At 40.3% G+C, this 26,415-nt stretch overlaps 1 protein-coding gene across 1 annotated transcript in view; it reads right to left on the minus strand.

Annotated features, from left to right (window-relative positions):
• Window positions 1–674: 674 nt before the first annotated feature.
• Slc8a1 (solute carrier family 8 member A1) overlaps window positions 675–26,415 on the minus strand; it is a 459,309-nt gene continuing 433,568 nt past the window's right edge. The window contains exon 12 of the mRNA XM_041631004.1: window positions 675–718. Within this exon, the coding sequence (XP_041486938.1) occupies window positions 690–718 (29 nt within the window). The 3' untranslated portion in view covers window positions 675–689. The remainder of the gene's footprint in view (window positions 719–26,415) is intronic.

Raw genomic sequence — 26,415 nt, forward strand, 5'->3', positions numbered from 1 at the left:
AAGGAACTAGGTGGGGCTGCAGAGATGCTGGGTCAAAGAAGCAAAACTTCAGATAGGTTGGTGAAAAGCGGTCATGAGATCGGTTATATGACATGATGGCTGGACTAAATCGTAGTGTGTTATATTCTTGAACATCAGTGGGAATAGACTTTCAACGTTCTCACCATAAAATAGTATGTGAAATAATTTAGATTTAATTGGGTTAATTTTACTGTTCTTCCATGTATATATATCCAAAATTGACATGCTATGCATGATGAATACAATATTTATTTGTTAATTTAAATAGAAGTGTCTAGTCTAATGGAGTGGTTTTTTTTTTTCTGTTTAAGGGACTAATACAATACAGCATCTGTTTCTGGAACATTGTAAGTGGGTCATGCTCCCAAAGCCTTCATTCACACTACCCAATTTGTTATGGTTCTTCTTTTAGGCAGGGCCACACGTCCAAGAACAAATACAGCTAGTTAAACAGACAATTAGTTTTTGACAGAATTTTCCATGCTTCCCCAGAGCTCCACCCATTTAGACATTGGTTGTTTTCTGCAGAGTGTCTATAGCTGTCTTCCTACCAAACATCCAAACATTCCTGGGAACTTGGTGACGAATGGGAGTCCCAGCAATGGTCACAATGGGAACAAACTTTAGTGCTCCTTTGCTGGCTGTGCTTGGTTTATGTTTTCATTCCTTTAGCCCATGTCCTTATTTACACCAGGAACTGGAAAAAAAAAGAGAAAATGTCAAATTCTGAAGCAAAACTTTGGAAATGAGATAAGTTCCAGCTGCTTCAGCAAAAGGAAACAGCTGTGCTCTAGTAGATGATAAAGACTGCATTGCCGTCCCTAGCTCAAGACCGAAAGAGCTTCAAGATTGTTAGGACAGAAATGGAATTTAAAAAAAAAATGTTTGTTTCAGTTTAGCCTAAAGCTTTGCCTGTAATGCAGAGGCCTCAGCCTTAACTATTTTCTCATGAAACCAAGATGAGGTGCTCTTCTAGAAAAAAAAAAAATCCTTTGAAGGTGTGTGGAGAAATGATGAAAGCCACAAAACAGTAAACCCAAGTTTTAGGCGCCACATCAGTAAGCAACAGCATCATCTTTGTTATCATCACAGTGGATAGTCAGTTGTAGAGGCTTACCCTGTGACAGCCACCAGGCCACTCAGATTCTATTTTCCCCATGACTATAGGTCAGCCCCTTGAATATCAGACCAAAGTGTTGTTTAGCACAATTGTTTGCATTCCTTTTATTGATGTTACCAGTTAATTGTTAATTAATCTTTGCATTCACTCAAACATTATTCACTTATTTATTAGAGAATTGCTGGCATTTAATAGGAACTAGGCTATGCTAGGACTCAGAGCCTCATAGAGAAGACGTGTAGTCAAAGGGATTTTCAATACAGAGGTCCCTGGGCTTGAATGCGATGCTTTCAGAAAGGACTAGGTCACCATTGCTGCTTAGGAAGTCTCATGGGGCTCAGGGACACCTTACAGAAGTCGAGAAGGTGGTAATGGTTGTTATAAGCGAATAGGAACCATTCCAGTATTCTGTGAAATTCAGTTTTCCAGCTATGATCTATAGGTTTTTATACAGGGCTTTTCCACATTGTGTATTGTCTGTGCCTTTTCCTGCTTACCCATTCCCCCCTAAAGTAGGTCACATCTTGTGATGTTCCTTCATCTTTGCGCTGTAGTTGATTGTATGGTGTAGGTATTGGATTTCATGTGCCCTGGCATTCTTAACCCCACTGTTAGTCATTCATGTATTGGTTTTATGAGTCTTATAACAAAGCCCATTCTTTTTGTTTGTTTGTTTATTTTATTTTTTTTAATTGTTGCAAAAAAATTTCCCATTTCCCTTCCCCTCCTCGCACACATCACCCCCTCCCCAAGCTCCCCTCTCCCTATCCCCCTCCCCCCACTCTATTCCCCCTCCCTCTCGAGAATGAAGAGCAGTCCAGATTCCCTGCCCTGCGGGAAGTCCAAGATCCTCCCACTTCTATCCAGGACCAGGAAGGTGAGCATCCAAACAGGCTAGGCTCCCACAAAGCCAGTTCATGTATTAGGATCGAAACCTAGTGCCATTGTCCCTGACTTCTCATCAGCCTTCATTGTCCGCCACGTTCAGAAAATTCGGTTTCATCCCATGCTTATTCAGTCCCAGTCCCGCTGACCTTGGTGAGCTCCCAATAGATCAGTTCCACTTTCACAGTGGGTGGGTGCACCCCTCGTGGTCCTGACTTCCTTGCTCATGTTTTCCCTCCTTCTGCTCCTCATTTGGATCTTAAGAGCTCAGTCCGGTGCTCCAATTTGGGTCTCTGTCTCTATCTCGATCCATCACCAGATGAAGGTTCTAAGGTGATATGCAAGATATTCATCAGTATGGCTATAGGATAGGGTCAATTCGGGATCAACCCACCCCAAGATCCAGTAATACCACTCTTGGGAATATACCCAAGAGATGCCCTATCATATGACAAAAGCATTTGTTCAACTATGTTCATAGCAGCATTATTTGTAATAGCCAGAACCTGGAAACAACCTAGATGCCCTTCAATGGAAGAATGGATGAAGAAAGTGTGGAATATATACACATTAGAGTACTACTCAGCGGTAAAAAATAATGACTTCGCGAATTTCGCATGCAAATGGATGGAAATAGAAAACACTATCCTGAATGAGGTATCCCAGTCCCAAAAAGATGAACATGGGATGTACTCACTCATAATTGGTTTCTAGCCATAAATAAAGGACATTGAGTATATAATTTGTGATCCTAGAGAAGCTAAATAAGAAGGTGAACCCAAAGAAAAACATATAGTCATCCGCCTGGATATGGGAAGTAGATAAGATTACAGGGCAAAACCTGGGATCTTGGGGATGAGGTGGCATGGGGCTAAGGGGAAATGGGGTGAGAAACATGAAAAGGGGAGAATGAGGGGAGCTTGGGGGAATGGGATGGTTGGGATAAAGGAAGGGTGGACATGGGAGCAGAGAAATATATAGCCTAATTAAGGGAGCCATCTTAGGGTTGGCAAGAGACTGGACTCTAGAGGGGCTTGCAGGTGTCCAGGGAGATGTCCCCAGCTAGTAACAAAGCCCATTCTTATACCAGTAGTAAGCCTATGTTACCGCATTAATAATTAAGAGAGAAAATTGACTCAAGAGAATATTGTGAGATAAGCCCACCAAAGACCAGCACGTGGGTACTCTTAAACTCAGAAAGAAAGTTTTTATTGCCGGCTGGTGGCTACATAGGGAACTTGCCAAAACCATGCAGCCCCAAAATTTACAGCCTTTATCTTTTATGGACAAAACCAACACCTTGTCATCACACTTCAGTTAGCAAAAAACAGAACTACAGAAGCCAAAAACAAAACAAAACAAAACAAAATTCGTACGTTTAGGGACTTTCTTGGAACTATGAACTAGGTCTTTGATGGATTAGGTCCCTTTTCCCATTTCGGCAAATGCTGGGGCATACATGCCAGGCTTTGAAGTCAGAATGGTCCTTCTAATATGTTGTGCTGAAGTCTGGAGGCCTTGTTCCAAGAGAGCCCAGACAATACACCATGCAGAAGTGGGTCAAGATCAAGTGGTCTTTCCTTTGTACAGAACCATCGCCAAGTGGAACTTCATGGCAACCAGTATATTTCAACTGTGTGTGTGTTCTGAGGTCACTATCTGGTATCTTTCTCAATCACTCTTAATCTTATTTTTGAGACTGTATCTCTTGTGAGTTTCAACCAATAGCTCACTGCTTCTTCTCAACTGACCAACCAGCAAACCCCAGAGAGCCTACTGTCTCCTTCTCCATATCTGTTTTACATGGGTCCTGGGGGCTAGAACTTGGGTCTTGATTCTGGCAGAATAAGCACTTTACTGGTGAAGTCATTTCTCTGCTCCTCAGCACTTTTGACTCCATCTTGTACATGGTGGTACATACTCAGAGTCTTAGCAACCATGGTGCTGAGTGAGGTAAGAGGGTCACAATGAGATTGATGCTAGCCAGGACTGTGTAGCCAGTTCCAAGCCAGCCGCAGAATTTTTGTGACTCTTTCTATAGATAGATAGATAGATAGATACATACATACATAGATACATAGATACATAGATTCTACCCCTCACAGAAAAATCTGCATTTTTTTTCCAGTAAGAAAGTATCTGTTAGAATTGCACTCTAGTCCCTCTTTCCATATTTGGCTTTCTTCTGTCAGTGCCAATCATGATAACTTTATTTCTAATGCTTTACACCTTTTAGGCCTCATCTTCTTCCTATGGCGGAGAAGTTAAGCACAGGTTCCAGAATGATAAAGATGTTATGAAAACATGAAATGGTCTTTTGGGCTGGACACATTAATCTGGGAAAGGCTAGCTAACGGACAAACACAATGATTTTATTTATTTCTTGTAACAAGAAACCTCAGAATTTTTAATGAGCAGGTTGGACATCAAAGGCAGGAGTCTAGTTGCAGCATTGTCCAGATATATTTGGCCATAGAAACCTTTCCTCGGGGTTTCCACTGAAAGTTAGAGAACTGTAAGCACTATCCAAACCTCTGACCTACTTCTCAGGCACTTAATCTGCAGCAGCCAGACTGGCTTGACATAAATATCACACTGCAAGTACAGCAGAGAAAGAGAGGTCCCTTCCTTTCCACTCTTATCAGTTTTCTTAAGTTTTGTGTTAAACAAAAACTTTTCATCCTTTTTCTTATTTTTTTTAGACAAGCACATGGCAAAATATAAAATAGAAATTAATAGCAGTAGCTATAGAGGTAAAAGAACTCTCTCTAACATGCACACACTCTCTCTCTTCTTGCACACACATGCACGCACAGAGAGAGAGAGAGAGAGAGAGAGAGAGAGAGAGAGAGAGAGAGAGAGAGAGAGAGGTACTTCTGTTCTAGATATTCCTTTAGATCTAGACTTGACCCATGGAGATTCATTCGTATAGTACCTACCAACCACTGACAGCATCTTGTGCAATAGATTTTCTAGTCTTCCAAGTATCTTTTCCTTTAAACAATTGTGTAGCAAGGGCTTTGCAAAGGTAGAAGTATAGTCTGGGACTTCTGGATACTATTTCAGGAACCTATTTAACCCACTCATCGGCTTGCCATCTGCCACCCTACCTTGACTGAGGTTTTCCTGATCCCTCAGCCTGCATTCTTTTTATTCTGAAGCCTCCTTGGAATGTGGCAGAGTCTTGCAAATGGCAGCCCTTAGGTGAATATTCAGCAAGGCAGATATATGTGTCCACCAAGCTCTGTAGCACTGGGAGAAGGTGAGCTTTCATGTTAAGTTAGGAGAGCTACTTTTATTTCAAAATAACCTGATTTCAAATGATTCTTAACATAGCCCACAGTCATGGCTAAAAGATCCATTTCTACATTATACATGTTTCGGGGGTCCTTAGGGTATTGTTGAGTAGCGGAGAGTTTCAGACCTTTGTTCCAGGGTGGGTTTTCTGGGTTCCAGTTACACTGAATGAAAATTAAGGAGAGCAATCTGGGGGTTGGAGAGTGAGATTGGAGAGTGTTTTCCTCTTACTGAGACATTGACATGTGTTGATGAGAGAAACGTTTATATTACATAAGGCTGAAACAAAGAAAGTAAATGATGCACCTGCAGACATTCGCTCCTACTGATCTGCTGCGTTTGATTATCATCCCCTGCACCTTACGTCACAAATTCTAGTTATAATCATATCTATTTTGTAAATAGGTTTGCTTACTTGCTTGATTAGGAATTTCAAGCAAAACTGAATTTGACATTTAGAAAAATCTGATGATGAGAGAGAGACCAGGATCTTTGGGCTTGAAAGATGGTTCAGTGGTTCAGAGCATTTGCGGCTCTTACTGAGGACCTTAATACCATGCCTAGCAATGGGTTTGCGTGGTTCATCTGCCTATAACTCCTGCTCCAGGGATCTGATAATCTCTTCTGGCCTCCATGGGCACCTGAACCCACATACACATGTCCTTACTTGTCTGTGTGGGCATGCAGTGTGCACGCACACACAATCTATTTTTTAAAAAAGCAGAACAAAACCAGGAGTTGTAAATCTGATGAGGTTGTTATTTGAAGCTATCCAGAATTCTATAGAGACTTGGGGTGGGGATTATTTGGGCTTGCATCTATCATAGGACAGAGATTAAGGCTGATGTTATCTACACCTGAAGGGCCAGGATATTGTGGTCAACATCTGGTTTTCACGTAAGTGATTAGGACAGTGATGGGGTTCTGTGGGTTCACATTGTAACCACACAACATCTGCTTCACATAAGGTTCTTGGAAGGAAGGTCAAGGAGGCCCTCATCCAAGGACAACGGCAAGTTTACTTCTCATTTAGAGAGGAGGCCTTGGAAAAAAAATCGAATGGATAAACTTGCTAATATGGCAACTGTGAAAGCCGGGAAGAGTCCCTTAACTTCAGAGTCCGTTGCCAGCTGGCACAGGGCAGCTGCCTGAGGCTTGAAGGGCTCTCGCAGGGGAGACAGAGTAGGAAGAGTTCCCACTCCTAGCCGAGTAGACATGCCAGGGAGCAAAAGCACTGACTCCTGCAGTGGGAAGACAGCTTTTCTAATGGTAGGAAATAGAATTTAAAGAATTGACCTGAGTGGTTCTGGAATCACGAGAAACCGCTTCTCTCTGAAAGAATCTAGGAACCACTGAGAAGCCGAAGCATAGGGCGCTGCGGAGCAGGGCACTGTGGTCCTCTTCCCATTGGTCCCAATTCATTGCCGTGAGAGACTTTCTAGCACAGGGGAATCTTTATACAGGAATGTCTACCATTTTGTGCATTAGAACGTATGTGAAACCTTCAGGATCAGAACACTCACTAGGCGCTGCTCTAAGAATGAGCATTGCTTGATTAAATTGAATTTGCACTGCAGGAATTATCTGTGGCTGGGAGAAATCCTGCCGTTTTCCTACTTGAGCAAATATTGACATTTTAGACCTTTGTTAGTGGCTGAAATCAACCTGTCACTGTCACCGTTGATTGATTAAATATCAATGTCACTTTTATTACAGTATCCCAGCTCAAAGGATAGACAAATATCACATCTGTTGTGGATGGTGAGTTACGTTTTTTTGTTTTGTTTTGTTTTGTTTTTTGTTTTTTTAGTGTAGGTTCTGTGTTTTATTTATTTATTTATTCATTCATTCATTTATTTATTTATTTATTTATTTATTTAAGATTTCTGCCTCCTCCCTGCCACCGCCTTCCATTTCCCTCCCCAAATTAACTCCCCCTCCCTCATCAGCCCAAAGAGCAGTCAGGGTTCCCTGCCCAGTGGGAAGTCCCAGGACCTCCCACCTCCTTCCAGGTCTAGTAAGGTGAGCATCCAAACAGCCTAGGCTCCCACAAAGCCAGTACACGCAGTAGGATCAAAACCCAGTGCCATTGTTCTTGACTTCTCAGCAGTCCTCATTGTCCACTATGTTCAGTGAGTCCGGTTTTATCCCATGCTTTTCCAGACCCAGGCCAGCTTTTTTTAAAAAAAATACATTGTAGCACTTTTTCACCTACCTGTGAGGCTCTTGAGATCAATCTGAAAAAGTAGAAAATAAAATTAAAAACACAATATTGGAGAAAATCCAGGAGATTTGGACATTGGATAATTCAGTAATATTTCTGATCCTCAAATATTATATTTATGAAACAAAGGATTTGGAATATGAGCCTTTGTCCATCCTTTCTGGTGAAATACATGACTCCATGATTCCAAATCCTGAGAGCCATTTCTCTTTTTCTACACTGTCTGATTCATGATGCAACCGCTTTCATAAATATGGGATCAAGTGTAGGCTGAATCATTCAACGGAGCAATAGGACACCTGATATTGACGAAACCAAATCAGTAATGTTTCTGTTATCTGATCTTTATTCTTTGAAAGTGAGTGTTCCCACTTTTTATAAGTGGCAATAAATAGTTCACTTGAACTTCTCATCAAGTTGCACAGAACAGATTATATTAAAAAATCAAAGAAAAAACCAGTAAATCTACCGTCCAGTGTAAATACATTCATGTGATAATGATTTTTGTATGTATGTATGTATGTACATAGACAAATCAATAAAATGAATAGTGGTAGTTCATTTTACAAAATTATTTTAAAGTTAATTATAATATTTACAGTTTTTGATGAGAAAGATTTTTTTGTGTGTGTGAAAATTTAAGTCATAAAGCTACATTGAAATTTTGTTGGTGGTGAATGGAGCAAAAGAATTATACCCTGTGTATGTAGAGATCTGGTTGGTGCTGGTTTGGTGGGAGGAATGGTGGCTGTTGCAAATGTATCTTAAGATGGGCAGTGTGATACTCAAAGACAATGGGGTTGCCGTACATGGAATACTTGACCTCTCAACAGTCCCCCTCTTCTGTTTCTTGATTTGTCTTTTAGAGTCTTTGATTTAAGATAGGCCTTTTCTGCATGTGAGCGGGCCTTGTCCAAACTTCCCAACACCACAATGGAGTGACTGCAATGGACTAACCTCTGACAAGTTGGAGATTCTCACCTGCACTCACCCTATCAGAACTGTGGATTTCTCCAAATGACAATGGATGCTCTAGGCAGACCCACCTACACGAATAGCACCTTAGTACCTCCTCATACTTTCTCTTAGAAGGAAATGACTTTGCTCTGAGGATGAAGGCTGAGATGATGCTTTGAGAGAAAGTTGTTTCATGCTGGAGAAACTGAGGCCAGGCTTTGATGTGTGGCCATGTCTTTGTGAGCTGTGGATTTCTGGATGTTAGAATAATACCCATTTGTTGTTCATTTAGGTCTTAGGGCAATTATTTGGTGATTTACTTTTAGAACTCTTCGGCGTTCAGTATCCCTTTTTATCCTTACAGCAATCTTATGGATCAACATTCTCATTTTTAAAGAGAGGAATCTGGAGATGAAAGAAACGTGTTGCCAAAGGAATTCGGAAAAATGACAAAAAATGTGGAAGTTGTATTCCATGTAATTAACCCCAGGATATAGAGCCCTGAAGTGGCAGAGCCCAGCGAGTGTGGTCTGATGCCACAGTTGCCTGCCTTAGGTTGTAGATATTAGAGACAGTAGGACCTAGGCAGCACTTGGCATCCTGCTTGCCTTATGATTGGTCCATAAGAAATAGGAGACACTGAAGTGGGTATGTATTGCTTCAATTATTTGAACTTTAGAAACTAATGGAGGAAGATCTCCCTGACTTGTTAAGGCCTTTTGGGGACATAGTTCTAGGATACCAATTACTTCCCCCTCTTTACTACCCCACCCCTCCTTCATTTTATTCCATTATCTTAATAAGCACAACTTGCGTTTCAAGTTCTAGTGACAACCACCAGTGACCTGTGGTAGAATTGTTCAGATAGTTCACAGTTGCTGACAGTGATTGAAGGCTCTGGCCTTGGCTGTTCCAGGAGGCAGTGATATGTGTCTGAATAAACTTGGCTTAATCACACCGAGTCGTGGTTGGCTCGCTTTATCAGTGACACAGCATCAAATAAATAAATGGCTCCTGGAAAACAGCTCATTCCCAAGCCAGCTGCTGTATTGCTGAGCTCTGATTTCACTCTGATTAATGAGAATGTGCTTTCCCAGCTTCGGAGATCTGAGCTGCTTCTCAGAGCACTATCCTGCCCTCCCCTGTTCTGCCATTAGTCTAGAGGACTCGGGATGGTGCCATTTCATGAATACTCTTTGACCTATGGAATTAAAGCTCTTCACAGGGAAACAGAAATATTGTCATCTTTGGACCACCAAAAGACACAGCCTCCTTCTACTGAATTCCTTGTAGTCTCAGAATGATATTAGTAATTCTTTTCCTCCTCCAATGTCTCATATACTTTAGTACTTGGAAATGTCCTGAGAACACTATTCACTGCTACTAAATAGAGGGGACATTTCAACTTTTATATCTAATTGAGGTCTAAACGCCACATTCTTTGGATTTTCCCTTTGTCTGTCCCTCAAGATTTGACCCTGTGCTGTACAGTCCAGAGACTGATCTACAGTAATTATCCTTTTGGGTTTGAAGGAATGAATTTAGTAAGGATATAATAAGTCAAAGTCAAAGAACAAATCATAAAAGATGGATAGATAATAGATTTTAAAAAAACCTCATCAAATCAAAGACTCAGACCATCAATCTGAAATTGTCTGGAGAAAGCTCCATTAAGTCAGTCAGCTGGAGATTCTAACAGAGTCCTGACACAGAAGACTGTCCCATGTCCCACTGGATGAGCCTTCCAATGAAAGAACAAGTGGTAACATGCAGAGTTGATATCAAATAAGTTATTCACAACATCCGGTAGAACCAACTAGGAAAGTCGGGGCAGTCAACTGGAGTCCCCAGTTGAGACTTTTCTCTGTGCATGAGCATCCATGACTGAGCGTCCTATGGATGAATTTGTGCTTTTCTATAGGCACTTTTATATCATGGGGGAGGCAATTGTAATCTCTGTTGGAAGAAGCTTATCTTTTAGCTGTTCTCAAAGGAAAAAAGATTCTTGGCTGTTCTGTAGTATTTCTCTCTGTGTGTCACAGATATGGGAGGGGCAGCCCATCCCTAGACAAGGGGCCTAGGAGTGCACTTTGCGACAGACATGCTTGGGACTGGAATGTGGGGGAGGAAACACTGCTTCTTGAGCCAGTCTTTTAGTGAGTACAAAGAGCACATGGTAATTTATCAATATTGTGTACACTACAGGCCCCATTGGGTTTTCTTTTCATTACAATTTCTTCCATTACTCAAATAACCTCATATCAAGTATCTAGATAATACAAAGTCTACAAAGAAGAATATGTGAGTCTCTCTCCTTTCTCCCTCTCTGTTTTTACTTATTACTTGAGACTGCTGTGGTCGGTAGTCTATATCTTTTAGGCCTTTGAAGACAGATGAATGCTCCTCTAGTTCATTTATTTTGCTGACATGTGATCATCCTAAATCCAGTATTTAGCCCTATTCTCAACAACACTCAAGTCTAAAGATGTTATGCAGTATTTAGACACAGAAAACATAAGTAATAATAAAGTAAATTGCAACCAAATTTCCCACCTAAGGTTTGTTAAGTGACTACAGGTTGCTTCATAGATTTTTGTGAAGTGACTCATTACAGCTATTTGCCTATCCAGTCCCACTTCCAAAACAAATCTCAACTTAGACTTTGCTGCATATTAATCCCCATAGATTTAACTTTAGATTAAATATTTTTAAATATGTACAGTTGACCATTCTTCTGGATAAAGATAAAATTATACAAATGGTAAACTATATATGCACTTTGTAACATACTTATTTTAACTTAATTTTGTGTTCATTCATGTAACAATATATAGTTTGTTTTCCCTTCTTGCTGTGCTGTAGTGTTTCATGTGAACATATCACAGGTGATTTGTCATTATCCTATTTATAAATATTAGAAGACTCAAGTACCAAATGGATGGAGCTAGAAACATGATTTTGAGTGAGGTAACCCAGACCCAGAAAGACAATTATCACATGTACCCACAAATCACAATCCCAGAGAACCTAGACAACAATGAGGACCCTAAGAGAGACTTACATAGATCTAATCTACATGGGGTAGTAGAAAAAGACAAGATCTCCTGAATAAATTGGGAGCATGGAGACCTTGGGAGGGGGTTGACGGGGAAGGGAGAGGCAGGGAGGGGAGCAGAGAAAAATGTAGAGCTCAATAAAAATCAATAAAAAATATGGAAAAAGACTCCAATACTTGCTTTCCTACATTTTTGTAGTGATCATTGCTATGGATTTTGGGTCCGGTAAGACCTGAGTTTCTCCACTGTACTCAGTTATGTGTGAAACTGTTGGATTGTAGCATGTGAATTATTTTATCCTTAACAAAAATTGCTATTTGAAGATGCTGAAATTTGAAAAAAGATCATTTTGTCTTCCTCAGTATTTAGTGTTCTCAGACACTTCAGCTGTTACCCATGACTTTTGCTTTAATTGCATCTCCCCAATGTTCAGGGAAACTGGGGAATCTTCCTTCATGGTAGTGAATACTCAGGTTTCTACTTCTTGTAAATTGTCTTTTTATAGCACTTGGCAAGTTTTCATTTTCCAAAGAACTTTTAAAACAGAGTAATTCCTACAGCATGCTAATAGTGGACTCTTGTCTCACTAGTTTATAATGCTTTTTCAGCACCAACTACACTAATTTTATTAATTTGCCATAATCTTTTATGTTTTTTTATACTATGGACAGAAGATTTTTTTTCTCCATTCTTCTTCTCTCCCCTTCTTTTCTTCCTTCCTGCCTTTGAAAATTATTTCTGTAGTACTACGATTCCATGCATCATTCCATAATGATGAAACTACAGCTGGGAACAAAGAAGATATCCAGGTCTTGGTATTTTACATTGTAGAGGCAAACTTGCTAATAAACAAGCAAATAAGTACAATGCATGGCTTATTATATAGTGATAAGGTAAAAGGTAAACAATCAAGAAGGGAGAAGAGGGGATTATGTAGCAGAGGAACTATGTCAGTGGAAAGGATGCTAAGAAAGTCTTTGGAAGGTGCATCACATAGTGAGGGAACAGGCAAACCCTGCTTATGGGAAAGGAGACATTCTAGCAGAGAACAGCTACCTCAAGTCCTAGGGCAGGAGCTTGATTGCTGTGCTTAATAGACTTCAGGAGGCTGCATGTGTTGAACAAACAGTGTCAAAGTCAAGAATGGTCAGAAATAAGGCCAAGAAGTGGGAGACTGACACAGGTCATTGAGGGCCTTAAGGATGCTTCATCCACAAGATTGTCATAGCGACCTTTAAGGACGCTGCATTCTTAAGAGCACCATAGCAAGTCACCTCATTTGCATTTCTGTCAGTTTCTCTCTGGCCTCCCTGTTGAGGAAAAAGGCTATGTAGGTGCTAAAGTAGGGAGAGAGTTCAGCAGGAACCTGGGGAGCAAGAATCCAGGCATATTACTATACTTCACTCTCATTCTATAAAAACTATTGTTTAAGGTCATCGTACCCAGTTACCAGTAAGAAACTAGGCTCAGAGGGACCAGTTAGTGCACTAACTTGCTATTATATAGCCTGGCAGAGGAGGGTTGGTATCTATATTTAAATTTACTTACACTCCCAGAAAGATTTCATGGTCTCAACAAAACTATCTTTTTGGTTTTTTTTTTTTTTTTTTTTTTAATTTTCGAGACAGGGTTTCTCTGTAGTTTTTGGTGCCTGTCCTGGAACTAGCTCTGTAGACCAGGCTGGCCTCAAACTCACAGAGATCCTCCTGCCTCTGCCTCCCGAGTGCTGGGATTAGAGGCGTGCGCCACCACCGCCTGGCTTTTTTGTCTTGTTTAAAAACCAAACCATGACACCTAATCCTATGTACTTGGAATTTGGTTGAGAACCCCGTGGTCTTATTTCAGCTCTCAGATACTCCCACTGATGTAACAAAGAAGTATTACTGTAGGGAAAGGAGAGCACATGGTGTCTCTACAATGCCCTCAGAAGTGTGACAGCTACAGCTCTCTACAGGCTCAGCAGTGGAAGATTACCCTGTGAGAACACAGTTATAACCGGAATCCCTGAGGGGGGGTTATTGGTTGTCATTGTTGTTTCCCGTGGACTATACTTAAGCTCCCAGGAAGGCTGTGACAATTTGTGGCTCACCAGGTTCGGTTTTTGTAATTGTGCATTAAGGTAATTGCTAACATAATCTTTAATCAATAGGTTATAAGTAGAATTTTGCATTTTAGGCTTTCAAACGAGTCTATAAATCCTAGGTCGCCATGACTGCATGGCGTTTTTTTGTGATGCGTTTTTTTCAACTGTGAAACTCGTGTGACAGAATAAAGATTTAAAGCAAGGGGAAAATTCGGAATTATTTAGTAGACTGTCTTTATTTTATGGATACATAATGTTAGGCAAAGAGAAGCTGTTTAAATTTAGCCATTCATCCAGAACTGAAAAAGCTGTTGTGAAGCAATCCAGCATATTTGAACGAAACTATCTTTAGACATAAGAATAGGTTTGGTTCTCTCTCTGGCTGCATGATCTTGGACACGTTATCTATATGTTCTAAAACTGTGAGTTCCAAATTAGTAAAATCTGGTTAGTAGTTATTTGGAAGAGTGGCTAAAAATGACAAATGCACCCAAGATGACAGATACTGCATAATACAAAGAAAGTGTATTTATATCAAATTTATATCATTCATTATTTCTCAGTTCATTCTTTAAGTTAACTTTCTTAATGATTGATCAAGTACTAATCTAAGTGGAACTTTAAGCATCATTTACACTAATAGATAAAGCAGGCTTTATTCTAGACATTCCTCTAATAGGCCACCTAAGTACGTAATCATAAAAACATGTGTTTTATGAAGAGCCTAAGTGGCAGAGGGGGAAGGTGCCCAGCATTGATCGCACCTGAAATATCTCTGCAAAGGAAATACAGAGGAAATGACCAAGAGAAGATGAGGCATGGTGTCACAGGCCTCCAATCAGTGCTTGGGAAGCAGATTCAGGAGGATTGCTGAAAGTCTAAAGATAGTCTCATCTAGATGTAGTTAGTTCCGGGCCAGCTAGAGCTCCATGGGGAGACACTGTCTCTAAATAACAATCGCGGAAAGAATGGTGACGCTTTCTCCCTTTCGGCTCAGTATTGTAAGTGTTTTGAGTGTCCAGTTCTTTCTGGATGTGTTTGTATGTTCTGGGGCATTTTATTGCAATGAATAAAATTTACTTTGGGTGCTCACATGAGATTGTCAAATTTACTAGTTTGAGGCACACTTGTAGTAGGAGGGCGCTTGTTTGTTCACAGCTGCTCAGCCCCGAAATAATCACACAGAAACTATATAATTTGCAATACTGTTTGGCCAATAGCTTAAGCATATTGCTAGCTAGCTTTTAGATCCTAAACTAACCCATCTCCATTAATCTATGCATCACCACGAGGTCATGGCCCAGCAGCAAAGTTTTGGCACGTCTGCCTCTGGTGGCAGCTCCATGGCTTCTCACTGACTCCTCCTTCTTTCTCCTAGCATTCAGTATAGTTTTCCCTGCCTGGTTCTACTCTGCCCTGCAATTTCTTTATTCATTAACCAATGAAAGCAACACATAGACAGAAGGACCTCCCACACCACACACTTACCAGCTTCATAATGAAATTGTCTCCTTATTCTAATATCTGCCTCAGAAAGTACTGTTCCTCAGAGCTAAGCGTAACAGTGATAGCGGGAGGAGCTTCTGAATGATCTGCTGAGAGCACATGATGTGGCCGAAGGATGTGGAAAATTGTAGAGAACTTTATTCAGGATGATATTTTTTTTCTTGCCGTTAGACTGAAGGCACGAGTAGTAGTACATCCAGGAATGGGCTCTATTACAGCCTTCATGGATGGTACTATTGGGCACAAATGAGATTTTGGTATTTGATTTACTCCGAATATGTGAAGTGCTTGGGTTATTTCAGATTCAGTCCCAAACCACGAAATGCATTATAACATAGGAGGCTGATATATGAATTTGCAGGAATACCTTTCCAGTGAGTAAAATAATGTGGCCAGAACTGGAGCCTCTTCCCGATGCCGTGGTATCTTGGATACAAGAATGATTATGAAGTGGCTTTGAGAATCTCAGAGTCAGAACAAAAGCAAGTAGATAGTCCTTAAATATACACACGTTATAGAAATGCCTCATCAGTGAGAACTCTCCGTGCTGGTCCGCAGAACTGCACTGTAGTAGAATTGTCCTGCTCAGAAAATATAGGTTTAGGATGGACCCCAAAAGCATCTTTATGAACCACTCCGCTTCTCTGGCACACTCTTTCTTCAGACAGATCACAGGAAAGGGACGTCTTTATAGTATTCATTTATTACTGGCATGCTCTTTTTATCTCAAGGCTCTCCAAATTCTTCAGAACAGCAGTATGTTTGGAAGTCATCTCTGAATCAGTGAAGTCGAAGCTTCCCAGAAGACACCTTCCCTACAGACGACTTCATCTCTAAATTTCGGGAAGCAGTGTCTACTGTAGACTTCCAGGCATCTCCTAGGCTCTAAATATGCAAATCCTACATGGGAAAAAATGCTAATAGTAGTGGGGCTTCCAAGTTCCCATATAAGGATATAAACACCAGAAATGCTAGGATGGAAGAACAAAGCACAGGTAGACTTTGGAAAAACTAAACAGTATGACTGCAGGCTGACCCTTCCCAATCAGAAAACATACGATACTCTAAAATCTAAAACCAATGTTGATTTAAAGCTGCCATATTGGCCATATGAGATTGAAGGGCCATTAAGAGTATTGTATAAAATTAAGTAAAGGCTATATGTATAAGGTATGTATAAAATGAGTTTTAAGTTGGGTTGGGTTCTATCTGTGTGAATATCACTATGCATATGCACATATTCTAAAATCTGAAATCAAAAGCACTTCTGGAACCAAGAATTTTGAATGAGGTATAATTGTCATGATTATTTTTATTGTTTCCTCACAATACTTAGCAAGGGGGCCTCAGGGTTTGCAATCAGCGGCCATAAGCTCAGGGAGCACTTACTTTTTCATACAGTAAACTATATAAGCTTCATCTCAGAAGAAAGGTGTAAGCACCATAGTTTCCTTACATAATGGAAGGGTCTCATTTGAACAGACTCTCTCTCTGCCATCCAGCTTTTGAGAGGGCAATGAGCTAAAATCTGAAGCCAAGTTATAGTGTGGTGGGGCAAGGCCTTTAATAGCAGTTAGGTGGCAGACACTGTCAGATCTCTGGGGATTTGAAACCAGCTTGGACTTCATTGTAAGCTCCAGGAGAGCAAGGATTACACAGTGAGCCCCTGTCTCAAACAACAGCAACAATAACAACAGCAAGGAAATAAAACCAACCTACTCTTTTTGCCAATTTCCTTGCTTGGGTTAGAGTCATTTGGCTTTAGTCCCTTTGAAGGATCTCTGAGTTGCTTTGAAATTAACAAGCAAAAACTATCCTGTAATGGCTGATCTTGGCTGTTGACAATACCCAGGAAGTAGCATCAATTAAGGTACTGCTTCAATGAGGTTGGCCTGTGGGCACGTTCATGGAGTCATTTTCTTGATTGCTAGCAGATATAGTAGGGCCCAGGACAGTATTGGGAGTGCCATCCTTGAGCAGGCGTGCCTGGGATGAACAAGAAACATGAGCCTGGACGTAAGTCATAAACTAAAATTCCTCCTTTGGTCTGTGCTTAACATCCTGACTACAGGTTCTTGTCTTGAGTTCTTGCCCTGGCTTTCATGGATGACTGACTGTAATTTTTAAGTCAAATAAACCTAGTCCTCTCTCTCTCCTCCCAAGATGCTTCTGGTCAATGTTTTACCACAGCAAGAGAAAAGTAAACTAATATAATACCTTAAGTCCTGGATAAAGGTGAAGGAAGAAGTTCTAATGGCCAAAGGAATTAGAGAAACACTCTACTGCGCTGGGAAGTAATGATCAGAACTTAATGGTAGGTCCAACTGAAGAACACTTGGGAGTTGGGATAGAATTTGTTGTGGTGGTGGTTAGTTTTGCAGTAAGAAACATGATTGGGTGTCTTCTCTTTCATTCAGCTTTTTGTGAGGCCAAAGAACTCAACTCCAAAGCTTCGTTGTTTTTAGTAGTCTACCCCTATGTGATTTAGTTCACTTGGGAAACTACCATTTTGGCTTTAGTGAAACTTAAAGAGGGGCTGACCAGAGAGCCCTGTGTTCTTCTCAACATTAAATATAGTGTTTAATATGTGTGTATGTAGGGCAATTTCATCTCATGGCACTATGATTTAAATTATAACATATTATGGGATGTGCATTTCAGTTATTATTTAAAAATCATTAAAGCGATTGGATTTGTTTCTAGCTGTTCTGCTAGGGTTGATTTACCCAATGACCTTGAATTTGTTACTCTCCTGACTATTTGTTCTTCTGCTTTCTTCTAAACACAGTTTCAGATGGCAGACAGTACTACAGGTACTGCCCAGCCAGATGTCCCCTGAAGTATGCTCAAGAAATGTTCCTTCTTTCTAAAAAGAAAACAACAGAACAACCATCTCACTAGAATTAATGAGACAATTATCTCATCTCAATGATTCCCCACATGCTTATGTGGAAGCAATCTATCAAGTTCTTCAACTTTCAAATATCCACTTTGTTTTTCTTTTTTAATAATAGACATTTCAAGTCCTGGGTCTCAGCCTGTAGAATTTCTGGAGAACTTTCAGGGGAGACTAGCTGTCCTGAGACACTTCTAGAAGTGTAAGAGTATGAAAATCTCAGTGTGGCCATATACTCTCTATGTGTCCTTGGGCAGGCTCTTCAGCCTGAGTCCCATTTCTTTGCTTCTGAAAAAATAGACAGCAATAATCATTTCCCTGGAGGGTGAGTGGGAGGATTGATAGAAAGAGGTGAGGCAGTTGGCATTGGACTATCCACACAACAGATGCTCAGTAAATACTCTACTTGCTCTTTGAAGCCTCACCAAGGCTTCAAACGTTGGCAGAGTGCCATCACGAGAATTAGACAAAGCCAAGCATAAAACATCTCTGGAGAGTTTAGTGCTGAAATTCACTCAGGATGGATGATCTCTGTCTTTTTTTCTTAAGGTGTGCTTATGACCACAACAGGGAAGAAGACCATTTTGAGTTTCCTTTTCATACTTTGTTCATTTTATAACAAAATTTTGTCTTTTTTAATTGTCTAAAGGACTTCATAAGGCATTAGGCCTCAAGCATCAGGAATATACACAGAGTAGCTGGTTGATTGGTACACACAGCCAGAGTAGTCTCCGGGTACACTCTGTGTCCTTAAGTCCAGTGTTACATGCTATGACTAATCTTTCCAAGGTGAAGAAAAGAGAAGCAGACAGTCCTAGAGGCACATACTTTTAATCCTGGCACTCTGGAGGCAGAGGCGGGTGGACCTCTGTGAGTCCATAGATAGCTTGGTCTACACGTAGTGAGTTTCAGGGCAGCTATGGCTACACAGAAGAGACTGTGTCTTGGTGGGGGAAGAGGGGGTACAAATAAGGTACAGTGAGGAGAAGCTCTGGTCCATATAGGGAAATCCTTTTATCTCCAGGAAGTTTTAATGACGCATTTTATTGAAACCTGGCATTAGGTAAAGAATTAAAGAAAAAAAAAAAAACTTACCTCTGCCTGCTGATCCTTGGCTCTTCTCTCTTTTCCAGGCTCAGTCTTGTTGCTAATTTTTTCCTATTCTTACCTGTCTTTACCATGGGTTTGTGGAGTAAGAAGGGGCAGGAATGGAGGTGGGGGGACGTCAACTGAACACTATTTCCTTTACTGTTCATTTGGTGAAGTTGAGAATCTTGGGGCTGATTTGTTAGGAAGCTGGCATCGGAGAGTGTGGATGAGTGCCGAAGCAGCCAAAGGTTGGGGAAAGTGAAGCTCTTAGTCTCCCTTTTTGTCCTATCTTGAATGCTGTTGTAGAGCGTTGGAGACACTTGTCACCATCAATAGCTGATAACAAATGTGCTTTCTCATGGAAGGCTACTTGGAAATTTGTGTCTTGTTCAAGAACAAATATTTAATGAAAAGGTTTTGGTTGTCCAGTTCTACAAAAATGATGTGGACTTCAAGTGTCAGGAACCAAGCAACCTTGGCCAAACAGAAGGACTTCAGGGTTGCCTCTCTTTTCTTTCTTTTCTTTTCTTTTCTTTTCTTTTCTTTTCTTCCCTTCTCCTTCCTTCCTTCCTTCCTTCCTTCCTTCCTTTTTCTCTCTTTCTCTCTCTCTTTTTTTCTCTTTCTTTCTTTCTTTCTTTCTTTCTTTCTTTCTTTCTTTCTTGTTTGTCAAGCATTTGCCTGTCAAGGAGATTTGAAGGGGTTTGTTCTTTAATATGATATTCATATTTTGAGGTCTAAGTGGGGATGGGAAAACTAGTATCAACTTATCCCTGAGTTCTGCCCCAAGTGAGGGCAAAAGTGAACACTTGAGGGACATTTAGTGCTGAAGACATTTTGAAAGCTGTTGTGCAGAAAACATGCTACAGTTCCTGCCCTTCACTCATACAAGTCACTCAACTCTTAGGAATGCATTTCCATATCTTGAACCAATATTTTTGTCTGAAAACTTACAGTGCTCAATCAAATACGGCTAAGAAGTCACTCCTTGTGACTCCCCACTTGGTCAAAGGAAGAAGAGCAATGGCTTTCCTGTTCTCCCAATGGAAAGAGCCATGTTTAAGCTGCAAGCCAGTATGGAGGTGTGCTTTGGGGTATGTCTTCCACAAACTGGATCCACATGGGCAGGTGAGATTTCCCTGCTCCTTCATTTCACACCCATTCCATTTCCCACTTGCTGATATCTCATGGATCTTTCCATGCCCTTCACTTACTATTTTAATCTGAGTCTCCATTGTGTAAATGTACCACATTTTCTTTATCCATTCTTCGGTCGAGGGGCATTTGGGTTGTTTCCAGGTTCTGGCTATGACAAACAAAGCTGCTATGAACATAGTTGAGCACATGTCCTTGTGGCACAATTCAGCATCCTTTGGATATATACCCAAAAGTGGTATTACTGGGTCTTGAGGAAGGTTGTTTTCTAATTTTCTGAGAAATCACCACATTGACATCTAAAGGGGTTGGACCAGCTTGCACTCCCACCAGCAATGCAAAAGTGTTCCCTTTTTCCCCCACAGCCTCTCCAGCATAAGTTTTTATCAGTGTTTCTGATCTTGGCCATTCTTACAGGTGTAAGATGAAATCTCTGAGTTGTTTTGATTTTCATTTCTCTGATGGCTAAGGATGTTGAGCATTTCCCTAAGTGTCTATCAGCCATTTTAGATTCCTCTGTTGAGAGTTCTCTGTTTAGGTCTGTACTCCATTTTTTTTTATTGGATTATGTGATCTTTTGATGACCAATTTTTGAGTTCTTTGTATATCTTGGAAATCAGACCTCTGTCTGATGTGGGGTTGCCAAAGACCTTTTCCCATTCTGTAGGCTGCCGTTTTGTCTTGTTGACCATATCCTTTGCTTTACAGAAGCTTCTCAGTTTTAGGAGGTCCCATTTATTAATTGTTTCTCTCAGTGTCTGTGCTACTGGGGTTATATTTAGGAAGTAATCTCCTGTGTCAATCTGAGTCTCTACCTACTGCTGCTCCCTCTTGGTCTTATTATAGTCTTGTCGAAGGATCGAGTCATTTTTCTGTTTCCTAAGAACGTCTATGCCTTTCTATTTTGTTATAGGTTAATATGTTTCTGGGTAATTTGAGAAATTAATCTGCTTTATACACCTGTGTAATGAAAACCAGGAGAAGCAAGGGCCCTTTTTACTATCATAGTGTCCTAAGTCTTTAAAAGTTGGAGATACGAAATTTTTTGTTGTTCTATCAGAAGCAGGTGTAGTTTCCCAACTGAGCATCTAGAGATGTTGGGTGAGGAAGGACTTGAGGTGAGAAATCTGCATTACTGAGGACTGGGAAATGTCTTACAAGAGGAACTTTTGCACACTCTGAAATAGGAAGAATTTCTGGGTATGCTGGAACATGGGGAGCCCTCAGTGTCGTTTTCCTGGGGAACTCCTTGGCTTTTTCCTGAGTAATCCTAATTGGTCAGCTCTGTCTCAGCAAGTTGACTTGTCCTAGCAATAAATCCTCTTGTAGTTTTCCCTAAAATATGCATGTTCTTTTCTGGGCCAGAAGGATCAGATGCTAAAGTCTAAAATATTGATGGAAACTCCTTGTTTTCTTTCCCCAGTGTCTCTACTATCCATTGCTGCATAGACACGTACTGAAGTTGGAACATCCTTTCAGCTATTACCCTTTGAGATTCCTTTCTCTGTCTATGGAGGCAGTAGGAAAGCCAACACCCCAACAGCATTTGTATGTACCTTAAGTCTCAGTGCAATCATAAGGTATTGTAAGACAACATGCCTCCAATGACTGTATAACAGTGGCAATCATACCTGCCCTGTAGGCCTTCAGGTGGCTTTGGTGATGACAAACCTTTATCCAAAGAAACCCTTTAGTCATACATTTCACAATGTCAACTTGTGACCCCACTACCTTGCAACATTTGTGTTCATGCATTTTCCCCCAGAATCTCCATCTTCCACACATTCTTCCTCTTGTCATCCCTCTTATGCTTTGTTATTCAGTCAAGCCCATAGCCTCCATCAGTGGAATAGTAACAACAACAGCAAACAATGAGGATGATAGCAGCAGGATCATTGTGGCTACTATGTTAGCCACACATGCCCAAAACGTCCTATGAACCATTCCCCACCCTTGCAGAAATTACTGAAGGCTCTTCCTGTTTGTGGATGTCAAAGACTATTCCTTTGTAAAAAGTAGTAGGTGAAGGATGTGAGGTTCAAACCTGTAACTCCAGGTTCCTTCCACTACAATGTGCTGTCTGACAGGAAAAGTTAAGTATGGTCACTATAATGACCGCAGTTCCTCTTTCCTTGAGCTTCTTCTCAGTTTCCTTTGCAAAAGAAATTGTGGTTTGGAGAAATATTAGTTTGTTCAGGGATGGTGGCTTGCACATGGTAGGAAATCCAGGATGCAGCTAGAAGAACAGTACACAATATGTATTTCTATCCCCTTGCTGCTTAAGAAACTAAGTCTTTGGTGCCCTTCGGGTGTAGCAGTGAGGAACTGGGAATGGATGGCTCAAACGCTGGTTTATAATTAGGTGCAAACTTGTGAAAAATCATCAGAGAAATTGCTGAGAGTTTGTTTTCATATGTCTCAGTGTGCCACATTTTCCCTGCTGACTTGAAGCCATGGGTGTCAGCCAGCTCAGTTGCTCTTTCCCTCTTTTTTCCCCACTGTTGGATGCAGTCAGCATGTGATGCAGTTTTGAACTTCCAGCTTTGTGGGGATTAAGTGCCTGGTCATTATGCATTGGAATAGCCACTGGCTCCTGTCCTCAGTTTTATCCATCTATTTTTTTTTTAATTCTCAGGGGGAAGGACTGAAACATTAACCTTTAACATCAATTAAAGCATGTAATTGCCTTTCTCGTTTTATTGAAAATTTCTTTGACAGTTACTAAATTATACACAACTTATAGATCAGTACATGGTATGACTTCTTTATCAGATCCCTGTTATTTCTTATAAATGGTCTACAAGTATCAAACAATATGCATGCTGGGGAACCTTCCATGGTGGTTGAAGACGGAACATTCTTGAACTTACTATGATGAATTTGTTGCTTTTGCTTTTAGTATATATTTTGAATTTTAATGTCTTTCTTTAATATATATACATATATATGTATATATATGTAAAATCTAGTTACTTGATATAGATGCTCTGAAGTACTGATGACGTGTTCAGAGTGGTCATTTGGTTATTTTAGTCATCTCCATTATTTAACTTATTCAAAGCATATATTTGGATAACATAAAGTACTGGTTTGATAGTGTCATAGAGTATAAGTCTTATTTGTTCTCTTTTTTTTCCATTTCCTGTATTGTTTGTCCATTTCTTTGTCTGTATGTCCACTAATTGAAATTATAATTCAGCATAACATTTTTGGTTGTGAAGGATTTTGCAATGAACTTCATGAACATGAGCAAATGTGCTTCTTTTGTCAATGATGATACATAATTAATCTTTAGGTAGTGTTCTGGTGGAAGCTCCACCCCAGCCCCTGGCATCCATATACTCAAAGAGTTTGGAATGTTCTGGTGGAAGCTCCATCTCAATCCTCCTCCCTCATCTTTCTCTCCCAAACCCTGCCCCCATTCCAGTAAGCCCTCCTTTAATAGATCTTTCCCCCAGGGATGTTCAAGACCACTTCTGCAGAGTATTTAAAATGCTCCCTCCCAGAAAACAGACAGGTGCTTTTTTTGTCTCTCTGGGGGCCTGGAAAATCATGCAGGAGTGTTTTATCCATTAAACCTGGGCTTTTTCTAATTTGATTTGATTTGGTCTGATCTGGCTCTAACTTGGAGTTTTTTTCACATGGAAAACATCTCTTTCAGTGTCAGAACACAGGTCCTCAAATGCACTCATTTCCTGAGCACACTGAGGTTTACTTTGGGGCTCGGGACTTCACTAGATCAAATCTACATTTAAGAATGAGGAAGATTGAAGGGACAAAAAGGAATCAAGAGAAACAAATGGAGGACACTCAGTTTTACACAGAAGCTTGACAACACACTTTGTCGAGATGTAACACATGTACTAGTTAATCTGTCCAAGTTCTGTCCTGTCAATTGGAGGTCTAATCACTCAGGGACATGGGTAAGTCCCAAGAACCCTGGCCCTGAAGTTGAAAGTCACTTGTGGTAAAATCTGAGGATTGACTACTTTTAAAGTATGAAATAACCAACTCTGGAAACGTTGGGCCTGACTAAACCCTTGCTAAATGATAATTAAATGGGCTCTAGTTGGCCACAGAGCATACCTGTGAGAAAGGTAAGTTTGGTTAAGATCCAGCAGGGCTTGCCATCTGACTGTGAGTAATAGCCACTCTCAGAGAGCCAAGCTTAGTACCAGGGATATTCTGGTTTATTTTCTCCTTATATATATATATATATATATATATATATATATATATATATATATTTTTTTTTTTTTTTTTTTTTTCTGTAAATGGAATGTTTTTTCTGACACACAAGTTTCCTTTTTGTCTTTCTAGGCCCTGAAGCAAGATTGGATAATTCCTGCTAGGTTTCAGTCTGCCTCATCTCACAGTGTCTTGGGAACTGCCTGTCCCTCCTGTCAGTGCCACAGTCGGTGGAGGGCTCTAACTGATAAGGGTAAAGTTCATTGATGATGCGTTTAGCTTCAGGTCTGAACATGTCAGGATAATTAATACTCAAAGATGGCAAACTGTCCCTAATGAATCTGAAAGGACACTGGGATGGATGCTTGGGAACAAAATAGCAGAAAGAATTTACATGACAATGTAAGACATAAAAAAATGTTGATGGTTTATGCAACATGGAGGGGTTTTTGTCCTGCCCGGTACCCCACAACTGTTTAACCCCAAAGAAAATCACACATAGGTCTCCATAAATAATAAGCCGATTGGCCCATTAGCTCTAGCCTCTCACTGGCTAACTCTCACATCTTGATTAACCCATTTTTCTGATCTATGTTAGCCATGTGGCTCAGTACCTTTTTCAGCTGGCAGCTCACATCCTGCTGCTTCGGTGGTCTCGGCAGGAGTGGGATGAATCAACTTTCTCCTTCCCAGAATTCTCCTGTTCTCATTACATCATTTCTATTTCCTGTCTGGTTTTCCTGCCTATACTACTGCTTGGCCAGTCAGCACTTATTTGAAACATGATTGACAGAATACAGACAATTCTCCCACACCAGGTTTAAACCAGGAAGTTTTGTTAATGCTGCATTTTGGAGTCCAACTTTTGTGTTCATCATCATTTGGGAAATCTTCAGTTTGTTGGTGTTCTGTGCCAAGTCTTATGTCGACCCACCAAGGCATGGGGAGGTAGTCCCTGGCTTCATGAGACCTGCACTCCATGACAACAAATCCCACTGTGGCTTTCATGTGAGGATTTAGTCTCTTATATAGATACTCTAACTCTTCTAAGATGACTTTTAATTTTTACTTTGAGGTAATCTTAGTGAGATAAGCATGCTGGTTCCTCTTGCATTTTCCTATCTTTTATAAAGCATAGATAATTAAATATTTCCTTTTGTCTTTGAGGAATGTTGGCAGGTAGAAAGGGTAGAGGGGTACAGAATAGTGAGGTGCTATTTATAATAGGATAAATCCTGAATGTAATGCAAAATATATTTTAAAAGGGATAAGTTGCTTCTTTTCCTACTTGCTTCAGGAATTTTGACATTGGCTCCTATCCATAGACCCTATAATGATGTTGATGAGTCTTGGGGTCATTACTACTTCAAGTATTACTCATCAGCTGTGTTAGATGCAAGACTCCAATGGCCTGAGTCAAAGGAAGAAGAAAGCCATGGCATTCCTTGGCTCAGAATTCTTAAACCCAAACTCATTGCTTGTTAAGTATATAAAAAAACCCATAATATTGAGAGAAAAAATTAAATTGCATAAGTGATATTGAGAGTAGGGTGCTATTTATACAATTAAAAACATCTATACTACTGTATGCTGTTTATGGATCACACACACATACGCTCACACACAATTTCACGCATGGGAAATGTAGTGTGGTCTTCAGTTGTAGGGGAGGGAAAGAGGGTGATATTAAAGAAAATGAGATTCTGTTTCCTAAGTATTCATGCTTTATTTCTTAAGAGAAAGTGCAGCACCAAAGAGGAATATTTAATACATGTTTGCTTTCTTAAATTAGTGAGGGTACTGATATTTATCACATTCTCTTAAATTTTTTACTAACTTCATTTTTCAAAAGTTCTATTTACAGAAAAGGTAGAGACAAGAGAAAACATTTTAATGCATTTATTAAATCTCTCTATGTATCTATTTATGTGTGTATGCATC

This window comes from Microtus oregoni, unplaced genomic scaffold, assembly GCF_018167655.1.
Source record: "Microtus oregoni isolate MIOR12 unplaced genomic scaffold, Mior012 000036F_ref0000092, whole genome shotgun sequence".
In the NCBI taxonomy this organism is placed as follows: domain Eukaryota; kingdom Metazoa; phylum Chordata; class Mammalia; order Rodentia; family Cricetidae; genus Microtus; species Microtus oregoni.